This window comes from Centruroides vittatus, unplaced genomic scaffold (genome assembly GCF_030686945.1).
Source record: "Centruroides vittatus isolate TY-2023 unplaced genomic scaffold, ASM3068694v2 contig_986, whole genome shotgun sequence".
Classification (NCBI taxonomy): Eukaryota; Metazoa; Arthropoda; class Arachnida; order Scorpiones; family Buthidae; genus Centruroides; species Centruroides vittatus.
In genome coordinates this window covers 1,758,155-1,772,507 of record NW_027122655.1, presented here as the reverse complement: position 1 = coordinate 1,772,507, position 14,353 = coordinate 1,758,155, and the positions used below count along the sequence as shown (strand labels likewise).

At 31.3% G+C, this 14,353-nt stretch overlaps 1 protein-coding gene across 2 annotated transcripts in view; it reads right to left on the bottom strand.

Annotated features, from left to right (window-relative positions):
• Positions 1–14,353, bottom strand: part of LOC136985977 (ATPase family AAA domain-containing protein 2-like) — a 119,469-nt gene that overhangs the window by 83,240 nt on the left and 21,876 nt on the right. For both annotated transcript variants that reach the window (XM_067283399.1, XM_067283400.1), the window contains one exon: positions 5,705–6,084. In XM_067283399.1, coding sequence (XP_067139500.1) covers positions 5,705–6,084 — 380 coding nt within the window. The remainder of the gene's footprint in view (positions 1–5,704; positions 6,085–14,353) is intronic.

Genomic DNA, 14,353 nt, shown 5'->3' with positions numbered 1-14,353 from the left:
TCCATCAACAGCCTTTCATCCCCAGTATATAATTTTCACTATAACGGCTCTCATACACAGGGCATTTCTCTTTCCCTCTAGTCAGGCAATGGTTGACAATGAGTTGCAATTAATATCAATTGAACACAGAAAACATAATTCCATCTAGGGATCTGTATATAAGCAGATCCAAGGATAATATTTTAGCATTGACGTCATATTCCATGGTGAATGAAGTGGAAGAATAGACTGGGGACAGCATTTCTATAAAAAGTAATAGTTCCTCCCCAAGTGCTGTCATTAGCTATCATGTGCATATTCAGAAAATTCAAGTTTATCGTTCCTCTGGCTCCCTAACGTACCTTACATAAACTTTTATGCAATGTCAGAGATAAAGTTGACTTGCTAAAAACTCTGGGATAAACGCCATACCATTACATCATCTCTCAATCAATCAATCAATCATATTGGATCTACTACTAGAATGCTCCAGACATGTATCCAAGAACATCTGGAAGTCATATGAAATAGTAGTATTAACCCTTTCCCAGCCGGGGTACCATTCTGTCGTAACCCTAATTCTTAAGCAAATCGACCAGGGTACCGATTCATCGTTACTCTGGTCAAATATTGATAAATTTTACAAAAATCGATAACAGATGTCAGCACTTGATGGCATCGTCTTGTCTATCGTCTGTTTCACATATTTTTGTCCAGGTAGTATTTTGTTGACTTAAAAAATTTTAATTAATGGTTTTTTTTTTCTTAATTTTTCATTTCCTGGTAATTTTTTATTTCATTTTTAGCATATTTATGCAATAATATTTCTATAATAAGTTCATTAATGCTATATTAAGTTTACTCAGTTATAATACGTCAACGTGTTATAAATATTTAAGTTGTGACCTTCAGTTCTGATATTTTATATATTTTTTTAATTTTTAATTTCTATTTTAATTGAAAATATCAGCAAATGTTACATGTATTGCTACTGGTAATCATATATTTATTACAAAAATATATAATCTCATTTAATATGAAGTGAATAAAGTATATTAGTTAATTATATTAGTTGATAGCAGAATAAAGTTTTGATTTCAAACAAATGTTTGATATAATGTGCGATAATTTCACAACAAATAAACATACATGCATAAGTGTTATATCGAATTGTACAAAACAATATTCTACATCATTCTGGCTCAGTGCCAATAAGAATGAAGTAACCAGACAATGTTAAATCTGACAAAAAGTAACAAATTTTCAAGTTTGAATGTCAGTTATAATATATTATATATAATTTTTTTTTCCTCAAATTTTTCAAATAAAATTTATTGAAAAATGTCGTATTTAAAACTAATTATATTGATAAATATATTTGATTTTTTTCATATGAATAAAATAATAATTTAATTTTTGGTGGATTTTTAAAGTAATATTACCCGATTCACCTATTTTGCCCCTGGCCGTTTTACGAAATAAACGTAAACAAGGGGGCGTGGCAAACGGCAGGCTAAGGGTTAAACAACACCTTAAATACTTTTTTCTGCACAACTTTAATTTATTTAAATGAACACTTCTGATTTACTTCAATAAGTCTGCATCAGGTTTAACAAGAAGATATCAGATTACATAATTGACTAAAATTGAAAAAGATTATTATAAAAAGAGTTTCATTTTATTTTTATTTTGTTTTTAAAATTTATTAACTTTAATTTTTAATAGTTTCTAATCTTTATTATCAAATGCCAACTTTATTATACTTCTGATAAGTAGCACTGAGTTCAGCGTTAACGTAGATTCTTCTTTTTATTGCAAGTACTTTCGACGAAAAATTACGATCGTCGTCTTCAGGCGAATGTGGAAAGAACAAATTTGAAAGAGACACGTGCCGAACGTTCCAAACCGATAACGAAAGATTTTCGTTGGTGAATTTTTAAAAATAATGTATTCTTTTAGCGTTTGGTAACTTCGCCGGTTCGAAAGAAATTTTAGATCGGCACGATTGACGGTGCATGCGCTGAAAAGCACACACGCTACGTGTGCGCTTGTCGGCGTGTTTGAGTGTTTATGCGCTTGTAAAGAGTGACCCAAATTTCGGGCAAGTCCAGGGTGGGGACGTTGCATGCCTCTGCTGTTATTGTTATTATTTTCTACAACTTTATTACATTCAATTGGTGCACAGCTCAAACATTTCTTTAAAAATGTAGCCCGTTATATATATTTATTTCATTTAAATATGAAAAATCTTATTCAATTTGAGTCTAACTGAATCAGCCTGAAGAGGATAATTGTAAACTATTGAAAGCACTTGTAATTTTTGAGTAAGATGTTGGTTTTAATGCTGTAAGACAGAATACATTACTTTGTAACATTACACTAGTTCACATTATTTGATATGAAGTGCAATTAACTTTTTTATCTCAAGAAATATTTAAGATAGTATATTCTAAACTGTATCAATGAGCTATGTTTTTAACAGTATTTCACAAATGCAGAATATACAATGATAAGAATTATGCCAAGATTGTACTTTAATACTAACAATTTTTTAGACTTACAGATTATATGCACATAAACACAATGAATTCTAACATGCTTTAAAACATAATAGAAAATTTTAGAATTTAAAGAAGAAATTTAAAGACTATTTTATCTAAAAAACTTAATAAAAAGTTACAAATGTGATAAAATAAGTTATATTAGGTGATCATAATTAAAATATCCCTATTCAATGCTGTCTACAAAGAGATTTAGTAATCCAAACTGAATCTATGAGGGCTGTTTCTTTTTAAACTTCCAATGGTCCATAAAACAAAGACAAATGTAAATAACAAAATGAATTTATTACTAAAAGTTAGGTATAAACATGGTTACTTTCAACATAATCACCATGAAGATTGAGACATTTGTCTATCTGTGAACGAGCTTTGAAATCCCCTCTTCATAGAATGTTACTGCCAATGACTTGACATAGGCCCTAACGTTGTTTTGAAGATCGTCCTTAGTCCTGAACCTCTGTCCACGTTTTCTGTTCAGGAAAGAGGTGAAAGTCTTCACATATTAAAAAGTTCCAAGCTGGGTGGAAATCTTCACCACTTTTAAATAACCAGCATATATCCCTGATTTAGTACTGAGCAATTTCCACCTCTTTCCTGAACTGAAAACGTGGCTAGGAGGGCAGAGGTTTGTGACTAATGATGATCTTCAAAACAACGTTAGGGCCTATGTCAAGTCATTGGCAGCAACATTCTATAAAAAGGCAGTTTCAAATATCGTCCACAAATAGACAAATGCCTCAATCTCCATGTGATTATGTCGAAAAGTAACAGTGTTTATATCTAACTTTTGGTAATAAATTCATTTTATTTACATTTGTCTTTATTTTATGGCAAATCGGAGGTTGAAAAAGAAACAGTCCTCATAGTATGGTAATATTTCAGGACATACAAAGACATTCCTGTAAACAACAAACATTATTTGTAGAAGACACTATACAAAGAGCTTAGCAACAAAAGAGGTATTTAAGTTGTTTCTTGCATCCTACAGGAAGTCCACAATGTAGTCAATTTGGCTTATCCTATCCCCCACCCTTATATGTTTTAAGTTGATTCTCCTTTTTGAAGTAAGTGTTGACTATTGCCAGGTCAAATACTGCTGCATATTCCACTATTCTCACCCTCCTCTATTTCTCTTGCCTATACTCCATCCACCACTCACTCTTCTTTCCTCTCTTTTACATCTCTTCACATCTATTTAAATCACTCCAATGATCAATCTCTCATTCTCTGGAGTTTCCAGTACCCATTTTATCTAATTCCATTCAGAAGTTATCCTTTTCTTCTTCCCTGCATCCTGTTTGGGAAGAACACATACATACTATTGTAACAAAACTTCTTCCTATATCCGCTTAACACTCATATTCCTGTCACACTTCTGATTATCTCACAAACACCATTAGCCACAAACATCTCACAAACACCATTCTTAACTCCTTGTTAACTAGAATGCCTACTTCATTACTCCCTTTTTCATCTGCTCCTCCAGAGAACAGTCTATAGCTGTTTCCCAGCTCCCTTACTTTATCTACTTTCCATGTAGTTTCCTGCAGGCATAAGATCCTCTGTCTTCTTTGTTGCATCAAGTCCACTAACTCTCTGCTCTTTCCAGTCATTGCCCCAATGTTTATCATTCCCATTCTAACATCAAACACCCTCTTCTTTTCCTTTTGATGGACTAACTTCTTTAGCCAACCTGTACTTGATTCAGTAGCCCAAGCTCATTTCTCACATTTTTTGGGTAGCTCCAGTTTTTGGGTAATGTGACTGCACATCACTTTCAAGGTACATCCATCTTCTCATCCAAACTCTCATATATTCTCTCTTATCCATTATTCCATTGGGTTTTAGCATATAAGTTTTGGATGCCCTTCTTGACACCAACCCTCATCATTTATGAGGTGTGGGGCTGGCACTTAACCCTTTACAACCGACATCTTGTTTATGTTTATTTTGTAATCTGTCCTAAGACAATATAGGTCAGTCAGGTGATATTATTTTAAAAATTCACCAAAAATTAAATTATCATTATATTCATATGAAAAGAATCACATACATTTATTAATATCTTTAGTTTTAAATATGATATTTTTCAATACATTTTATTAGAAAAATTTATAAGAAAAAAATATATATATATAAGAATTGACATTTAAACTTGATAATTTGTAACATTTTGTGAAAATTAACATTGTCTAGTTACACAGTTGTTTGCTGGCACTGAGCCAGAAAGATGTAGAATATTGTTTTGTACAACTCTATATAACACTTATGCATGTATGTTCATTTGTTATGAAATTACAGCACATTATATCAAACATTTGTTTGAAATCAAAACTTTATTCTGCTATCAATTAATATAATGAACTTTAATGAATATAATATACTTTATTCACTTCACATTGAACAAGAATATAAATTTTTGTAATAAACATATGATTACCAGTAGTAATACATGTAACATTTGCTGATATTTTTTGATTAAAATAAAAAATTAAAAATATATACAATGTCAGAATTGAAGATCACAACTTGAATATCACAACTTGAATATTTATAACAGGTTGACTTATTGCAGCTGAATGAACTTATTATAGTAATATTATTGCATGAATATGCTAAAAATGAAATAAAAAATTATCAGGAAAAAATAAATTAAGAAAAAAAAGCATTAATTAAAATTTATTAAGTCAACAAAACACCACCTGGACAAAAATATGTGAAACAGACAACGACAAGACGCTGTCGTCAAGTGCCGACATCTGTTGTCAATAAATTTTATAAAAATTGATTTTTAACGGGGTGCCTACGAATTGGTACCCTCAAAGTTTTGCTTAACAATGGGGGTGCCGACCAATCAGTACCCTCATGAAGAAAGGGTTAATGGGATGGCTTGCCCCCTCAGTGGCTAGTATTATCAATTATATATGATATTATAATACAGTTGTATTTGTAAATATAAAGAATTAAATTAAACTATAAAAAATACTACAGATAAAAAGACATTTCAAATAATAAATAAATTATTAAAGTAAATGATAGATTTTAAGATCAATGAAAATTTTCAGACTGTATTACTGTAACTTTTGCATTGCTTCCTTTTTTATTTATTAAGTTAATTAATCTTTATCAATCATAATTAAGTAAATAATTATAAAGATACTTACAATATCTGGACTAGATAGACCTAATTTTCTTAATTCATAGCTTCTTCTCGTCTCAATACCTTTCGAAGAAATCTTTTCTACATCTCTATTTATTTTTTTATTTGATGAAAATAGATTATCAAATTTAGCTAAATCTGGAATGCTAGAAGCTAAAAGCCAAGTCTGATTTAAATTATCATATATGAGTTTTCTCTGTCTGGGGCTTCTTCGAACACAAGGAGCTTTAGCATTTTTCAAGTTCCCATTCATATAAAGATGGTTATTACAGGAATGTGAAGAACCAGATTGAATTTTTTGATCATTTTTTGGTAACTGATGGTCACTGTCATCTCCTAAATGTACATGCTGTCTTGTTGCAAGACGAGTAATCGTCGACGAAACTGAAATAATTTTAAAAGATTTTTTAATAAAACTAAATTACACTTTAAAGTTGAATTATTAAATTAAACTTTTTTATTCATTGAAAGTAACATACAATATATCTGAATCTTATTATAAGAATAAATCACCTATATCAGATGCACTAACATCAGAATATTACAGGCATTACTTATAACAAATGAGACTTTTGTAAAACTAATTCCATGCATGTTTGATAATTATAATTTGGATTACCTTCTGTTATCAAAGTTTAAAACAATAATAATGAGAAACAATTTGGATATTATAGGCAGTTAAGTGGATCTAATTATTATATAAGTTATATGCAATTATTAAAATTGAGATAAAATTAAGATTTAAAGGCTTTGTAATTTCATCATATGAAGGTTTTGGTACTTAAAGGATATAATACCTCCTTGCAAAAAAAAAACTTTAAAAATTCTATTGATTTAGACCCTTTTTATAGGCAGACAATATTTCAAAATGAATTTTCCTTCAAAAATGTACCTGAAAATATGTTACCAATTTTAACTTACATTACATGATATACAGTAAAAATGTCATTGTCACAAAAATCTTTAGCTGATAGAAGTGCTGTATTGAAATTCTCAAACTTACTTGTAAGGTTTACAGAGAAAACAAAGAAAACACAAATAAAAAAAGGATTAATAAAAAAGAAATGCATCACATTTTCATGGACTGTCTAGCATGTCAGTCTATCTGTGGAGACAACGAAATCAGATATTTCTGCATGGTAAAAACCAGCATGCTAATTTATCTCAGGGCAATGTCAGCATGCTGAGTTAAATGACATTATACTCTCCTCTCTAGAGAGCACATTAAAAAAACAAATGAGTTGTCGTAAAAATGAACAAATTTTTATTCTAAAACTGTGAAACTATCAGTATATATTTAACTTCATTTTGTCTTCTTTCTAATGATGTAAAATATTTGTGGAATGCCAAAAGTGATTTTTTTCCATGTTTATTTTATTGTAATTTGATTCAAAAATGCAAAAGTAAACATATTAAATTTAAGAAACTCATTGTAAATTACCTCAACTTACAGGGATTAACATCCACTAGGTATGAAATTTGAGAGGAAGGTGTTATTTTTAATTATTAAATTACAATGTTACTATGTTAATAGTAACGTGATAAATACAAACTAAATTACTATTACTATTAGATAAACTAAATTACAATGTTAATAGTCAAATTACAATGTTACTATTTTATTGTACTCAAAAGAAGGTTTCTTTAACATTTAATTAATAACTAGTTTTGTTAGATCTGATTAATTTTATTTTTTAGTCATAGTTTAACTGGCATACCAGTAACCTTGGGGTTTCCAGCATGCTGGTCCCCTGCAGTTATATGCAGCATGTCAGTCTATCCAGGAAAATATAGTATTATTGCTTATATACTCATCACACAGTAGTTCTGAGACCTCAATAAACAAGTATATGACCTAAATCAAAATAAACAAACATATTTTTGGAAAATACACTTTAATTGTGTTTAATTAAGAGCAGTGATTCTTGGATTTAAAAAAATAACAACAACAACAATCTGTTAATTTAATTACATATAAAAAGCATTTCAAAATTAACAGGGTGTTAATTTTCACATGAGACATATAGGCCAGAAATTTTGTCTGTTAAATTTAGGTTTTATCATAATTAAAATTAAATTATTTAATTTAGGCTATTCTGGAAAAAAAAACTATCTGGTACTTGAACAGGAAACTTCTTACCATGCAGTTACATTGTCAATCATGCTACCCAGATTTCTATCTGAAAACAAGAATCAAATAGAGATTTGGGTGACATAATTGGCAATTTAACTGCAATAGTCAGAAATTACAGGTTTGAATCCCTCACTGGATCAATGTTTTCTTCCAAAATACAGGGTTTCTAAAAAATAATGATGGCACTATCTGACTCTCATGGCTGTTGATGAGAATTTTTTGCTCTCTTATGATTTAACTCATTTCTTTCTTCTTGAAAAATGTCAAGAGTTTCTATCTCAGAAAAGGAAAACTTTTTCACCACTGTCTCAAGAGGTATCACCACAAAATGTATGAAAAAAGTTGGAAGTGAGGAAATGCCTCAGGTGAGTCAGTGAAACATTTGATCTTGTTTTCTATAAGTTCTAAAAAGGAGATTAATGTTCAAGAAGGAATTAGACTTTTGTTGAAATTTACAAGCTTCTTCAAATAGTAAATTACAAATATTTTTGGAGCAGTTAAATTGAATGCAAGCATAGATTGATAATATAGAAACTGCTTTGGTAGATTTTAAATCTATGCTCTCTGTTTTTGAAATTGATAGAGAAAAAAGTTTTGTAAAAGATGGCAAATCAAATACAGAAATAGATGTAATATGTAATAATTTGCATAAAAAGTTAACGAGATTAGAAGATAAAGAAAGAAGAAATAATGTTATAATTTCGGGCTTAGATGATAATGATAAAATGGACAATTGTTTAATTAAGGTTCAAAAACTTTTTAATGATAACTTAAAGGCTACAGATAAGAATATTAAGCATGCTTCTAGAATTAGAAAATTTAAATTGAATACAAAAAAAACTAATTATTTGTCAGTTGTTTAATTTTGAAGATAAGTTAAAAGTTTATAAAAACATTAGTAATTCAAAAGGTTTAAATATATTCAACAAATACCATAGTTACCAGAAACAAATTAAAGCTCTGTGGTAAAGAAGTACAGTATAGACTCGTAAATCAGCATCCCGGTAATCAGAATCGCCAGTAATCAGCACAATTTTCAGTCGGACTGTGTCGTGCTGAATCGAACGTTTTTGATACTAAATTTACTTCTAAAGTATAATTTTCATGTTTTTATATTCTTCAATATATTTATTTTGTTTGTACAAAATGCAGAAATAATTTTTAACGATACGATAGCCTCGATTATTATTATAAAAATTTTCGTTAGGCTTAAAATCGACGAAAATTCAACAGGAAGCGACACGCAATGGAGAAAAATTTGAACATCGGACAGGTTAATATATTTTTTCGTACATAAACCGTAATCGGAACAAATCCCTAATCTGAACAACCCCAGTCCCCAATTGATTCCAATTTTCGGTTCACTACTGTATGTTTAAACGGAGCCAAGAATGTTAAATTGTGTGATACAACAGATTAATTATAGATGATAAGATATTGGGTTGTTCAAAAAGTAATTTTGTTTTTTTACATGGAAAAAAAAAATCAATCTTCTTATACATATATACAATATAAAAATATTTTATTGAATTATATATTGACCATTTTGGTCAGATACCTGTTGCCATCTTTCTGGTAGTAACATGATTCCACATTCATAAAGTTCTGATCTTTGCTTACAAAAACTGATCCAAGTAATTTTTGATATTCTCGTTTGAAGTAAACGTTTTCCCATTTAAAAAATTTTGTAAAGACCAGAACAAGTAATAATCCATGGGTGCTAGATCTAGCAAATATGGTGGGTATGTAGCACATCCCATCCAAGCTGTAAAAGTTTCTGATGATTTACCAGACTTGTGTGAGGTCTGGCATTATCATGGCAAAACACTACATCTTTTCCATTGATCAATTTTGGCCTTTTCTGTTTGATGGTATCACTTAATTTGTCCAGTTGATGGCAGTATACTTTCGAATCAATTGTGGAATTGTCTGGTAGATGTTCAAAAAAAACAATTCCATTAAAATCCCACCAGAGAACATCACATACTCCATGATTGCTAGTATTTGACATTGTTATAAACAATCCATTTTTCATTGCCATTTATGATTCACTTCAAAAATAGATCATTTTCTTGATGTTTGAGAAGCAAATCACAGATGTCAATGCAACAGAGCAAATCTCTTTCTTTAAGAACATGTGGAACCCACATATTGAGCTTTGAAATGAAACTGTCATTTCAAATGAACATAAACAGTTGAATTTGACAAATTTAATCTTTTAGTGATTTCTTGTGTTGTTATTCTCCAGTTTGCTTCAATCAATACCTTTATTTTGTCTTCATCAGCTTCAATTGGCCTTCCAGAATGTGGAGCACCTTCAGTATCGAAATTGCCAGAACGAAATTTTGCAAACCAGTTTTGGCACTGTCATTCTGTCAACACATCATCTGAAGATAATCACACAATTTTTTATTGCTTCAACAACATTTTTACTGCTTTGGTAAGAAAAAAGCAAAATATGCCAAAAATGCTGCTTTCTATTTAATGGTACCAAAAAGAAAAACAAACAAAAAACAATTGCATAAAATCAAACAAAATTTTTTACAAATAAGCCTTGAAATGTCAGCTGTCAAAATATATGTTATGGACAAAGTGATTAATCGATTATTCTGAATAATGACCAAAAAGGGTGCGCAGTGTGATAAATATTGATTCATTTATCAAATTGACCAGTCATTATGATTATTGCTACCACCTAGTCGGGCAAAGTGACGATAATACATTGAGGAGTGATCATCCGACATATGCTAGCCAATCGGCACTTGGTTGTGTGTGTGTATCATGTTTAGTACCGAATTTTAAATTTAATTAAAAAAAAACTCCACTTATTTCATTTAGAAATATTTATTTTTTGTGAATTATTTCAAAGTACTATTAACTGATATTCTTCCAGAAAGTTAGAAGTAACTTCCATTTTCGACTCTCACTTTTTCTATCATTAACAACTGACAACATGCTGATTTTGTAAAAATTTAACCTTGTTTTCACCTTTTTCTGCTATTAACTCATTTAATCGATTGTTCATGTCACTTAATGATTCCTCCATGATCGTTACTTTTGTCAAAGAAAAAAGATTAACTACTGGTCACGTAAATTTAAAATTCGGTACTAAATGCAGTATGCATGCGCAACTAAGATGTAAGTTCTGATTGGCTAGCGTATGTCGGATGATCACTCCTCAATGTATTATCATCACTTTGCCTGACTAGGTGGTAGCAATATTCATAATGACCGGTCAATTTGATAAATTTTTGAAATTTATTACAATGCCCGATTTTGTTGGTCATTATTCATGTGAGCCCACAAGTTTTGAGGGCGTAAATTCGAGAGTTTAAAGGGGTTCATGACCCGCAAGTTCGATAGGAAATCAATCGGATGTTGATTACACATCCGATCTGATCAGAAAGAGAAAACAAAAATCCAAGTCAGCGCAAGTCAGCAAATTAGTCATCGAACATTGAATGATAGGCTGGCTCAGTGCCAACAACGATCATATAAAAACCCGATCGACTCTGGAAAGAGCACGATCGTCCAGGAAGGTCTGAATCCAGTGTCTCTAGTCCCGGACATAAGACTGATTCCAGCTTCCATAGTCCAGGAGGTTGTCGTATACTGTCATCAGACCACATATTAAGGTATATCGACGTAACCTTTGTAAACTCTCTCCCACTAGAAGTTAGGCACGTGACCACTTTATTGGTTAGATCACGGTTAACGATAGGGATATTTTATCCACATTTTAGCAGTAGTTATCTTTGTATCTTTATTGTAGGTGTATCTTTTTTGTATGTTCACTTTTGTTATTTAATAAACCTTTATTGTTATTTGTAAAACCTGTCTCCTGTCAAAGTATGGACGCCCGTCGACTTACTGACGCACCTCCCCACTCACTTTTTGCCCTCCTAGCCATCCAACGACAACGAGGTCGGGTTTTACCAACCCGTGCAGCGTAAGTGATCAGCGAGGTTTCCCCTGACCCTCTGCTTATCTCACATTCATAACAACCGGGCATTATTCATAATGCCCAAATTAATCACTTTGTCCATAACATATATAATGACAATATGACTTAAAATAAATTTGGCGGGTAAAAATAGAACTAATCTCTATGGTGGTTAAAAAACAATTACTTTCTGAACAACCCACTATATGGATATAATTACAAAGGTGAAAATTTCCAGACAGACAGATAGCAATCTTTTTTAGGAATATAATTTATAATGGTCAACAATATGATAGCATAAATGACAAGGATAATCAATATGTAGTCCTGTATTTGGATAAAGATGATAATATGAAACTTTTTATAATATTGCAGGTTTAAATTATAAACACAATTTTCTTAATTTCTGAAATTTGGTATATAAAACAGATGTATTCTGATCTGGTGGAAACATGGCATACATTGTTGGTAATTGAGTCACAGTTCTCTGACAATTATAAAATTTACGATCAGACATCTCATAGCTGTTTGGGATCTGAAAGACCCAGTAGAGATTTAATCATCAGGCTCAAATTAGAGACAGTCTCTAAAGTTAAACTGATATTTCAGACACAATTTGTACTGATTATATTATTAACTACTGAGGAATTAACCAATATTCAGCTAATAGTGTCAATAATTATGACAATGATTTCAAGAATGCATTGTTGGTTACATAAAACTACTTGATACATGGAACTAACTTGATTTTACGTACAAGTTTTAACATTAGAATGGGACATCCTGATTATTTGTCATGTTTACTGGTGACTGGCAAATTGCTGTGAGAATTTCAAAAGATTCTACTGTTAATAATATAGGGAAAATTCTCTATCATTTTTGTGAAGATAACAGTCTTGTTTGTATAAATGATTTACTGCCAGGAGATAAAGAAGGTAATTTTACTTACCATGCAACTAAAGGAGGCAATGTAACTGATTCCATGATAGTGTCACAAGAAATATATTCTCATATTGTAAATGATCTGTGTTTTATCAGAGATAGTCTCGGATCAATTACCTGTTTTTCTTTCAATGATCCTGTTGATATCGTCCAGAGTGACTAACAGAAAATTTTTTGGTAAACATGCAATATGGGAGATGAATTTAAATCTTCATTTGCTGTTACATTAGATAATGTTCTATCAGACATTATCTAATATGGAGGAAACCTCATAGTTAATGATTTAGTGGTATATATAATTAATTTCTCTGGATTTAATTTATGATGTTAAATCTGTACCTTGAAAAAGGACATATAACAAATGATAATGAATGTTGTATCGTGAGAAAAAATTTGTGGAGATTGTTTAGGAAAACAAAAATATTAAATACAGATGAATCTTATGTTTTGTATAAAAATTATTTAAAAGAGTATAAATTATTGGAAATGATTTTATTAGAACATAATATTTAAAGTGTTTTTCTGAAAAATTCTTACTACATTGGAAGTTTTTAACTTTATTAGAAAAAATTCTAGTTTTCTGGAATCATGAATTGACTCTTTAATTATTCCAATATATAGATAGAAAAGGCAATGTGTATGACCTTAAAAATTATTGGCCTACATCTTTGGTTCCTGTAACTGGAAAACTATGACTTTAATAAATAAAAGACTAGAAGAATGGATTCTTAAATATGATATCTTGTGTCAGCAGCAACAGGTTTTTAATCTGGCTGTATCGGTACAACAATTTTCACGCCAAACACCGTATAAACGTTGCGAAAAGTTCACTGAGTTCAGCGTTATATACACATTTGCTTGTCGCAAGTACTTTCGATGAACCTTACTGTCGTCGTCTTCAGGCGAGTGCATAAATTTGCCAAAAACTTTAAAAAGGAACAAATCCGATGCAGAATAGAACGCATAAAGCTTTACCAAAGCCGTTACAAACGTAAAGCAAAAATTGAAAATGTTCGAAAGCCGATCGACCATCTGGCTCTGTGACTAGTGAAGCCGCGCATGCGCAGACCCGCGCTCACGCTAATCGTATATTAGATAACGCTAAAATGTGCTTAAACGCTTGAATTACGTGACCCAAATATTGGGCAGATCAAGAGTGGGACTGTTGCATGCTTCTAGCGTGGTGGTAAGGAGGGATTCCCAGATGAAAACTATTTTTCTATCATTGCAGCACTTGAGCATAAGCACTTGCGACCATAGCGGATTGTAACCCTGTTCGAGAGCCTTTTTTGCCAGCAATGTGGTGTGCCTACCCCTCACCACGTCGTCTTGGTGCTCGGCAAGGCGGCTGGCAAGCATTCTGGTGGTGGCCCCGATATATCGGTGTAAGGAACTGAGTCCGAGCGTTATTTTTATTTTATTATTATTTTTCCATTTTATTATATTTTGTTTGGGGCTTATGTTTATTTAGGACGAAGGTTCCCCATCACTCTCTTATTAGTAACGAAAAAAGAAGAAAAAAAAACAACTCACGAAAAAAATAAGCGCCGTAGGAAAAATCTCGCGCACTTGCGCTGCCCAGCAGAAGTAAACAGTCCTCAGAAAAAAAATGGAGGGGGAGTCCCCACACTCAC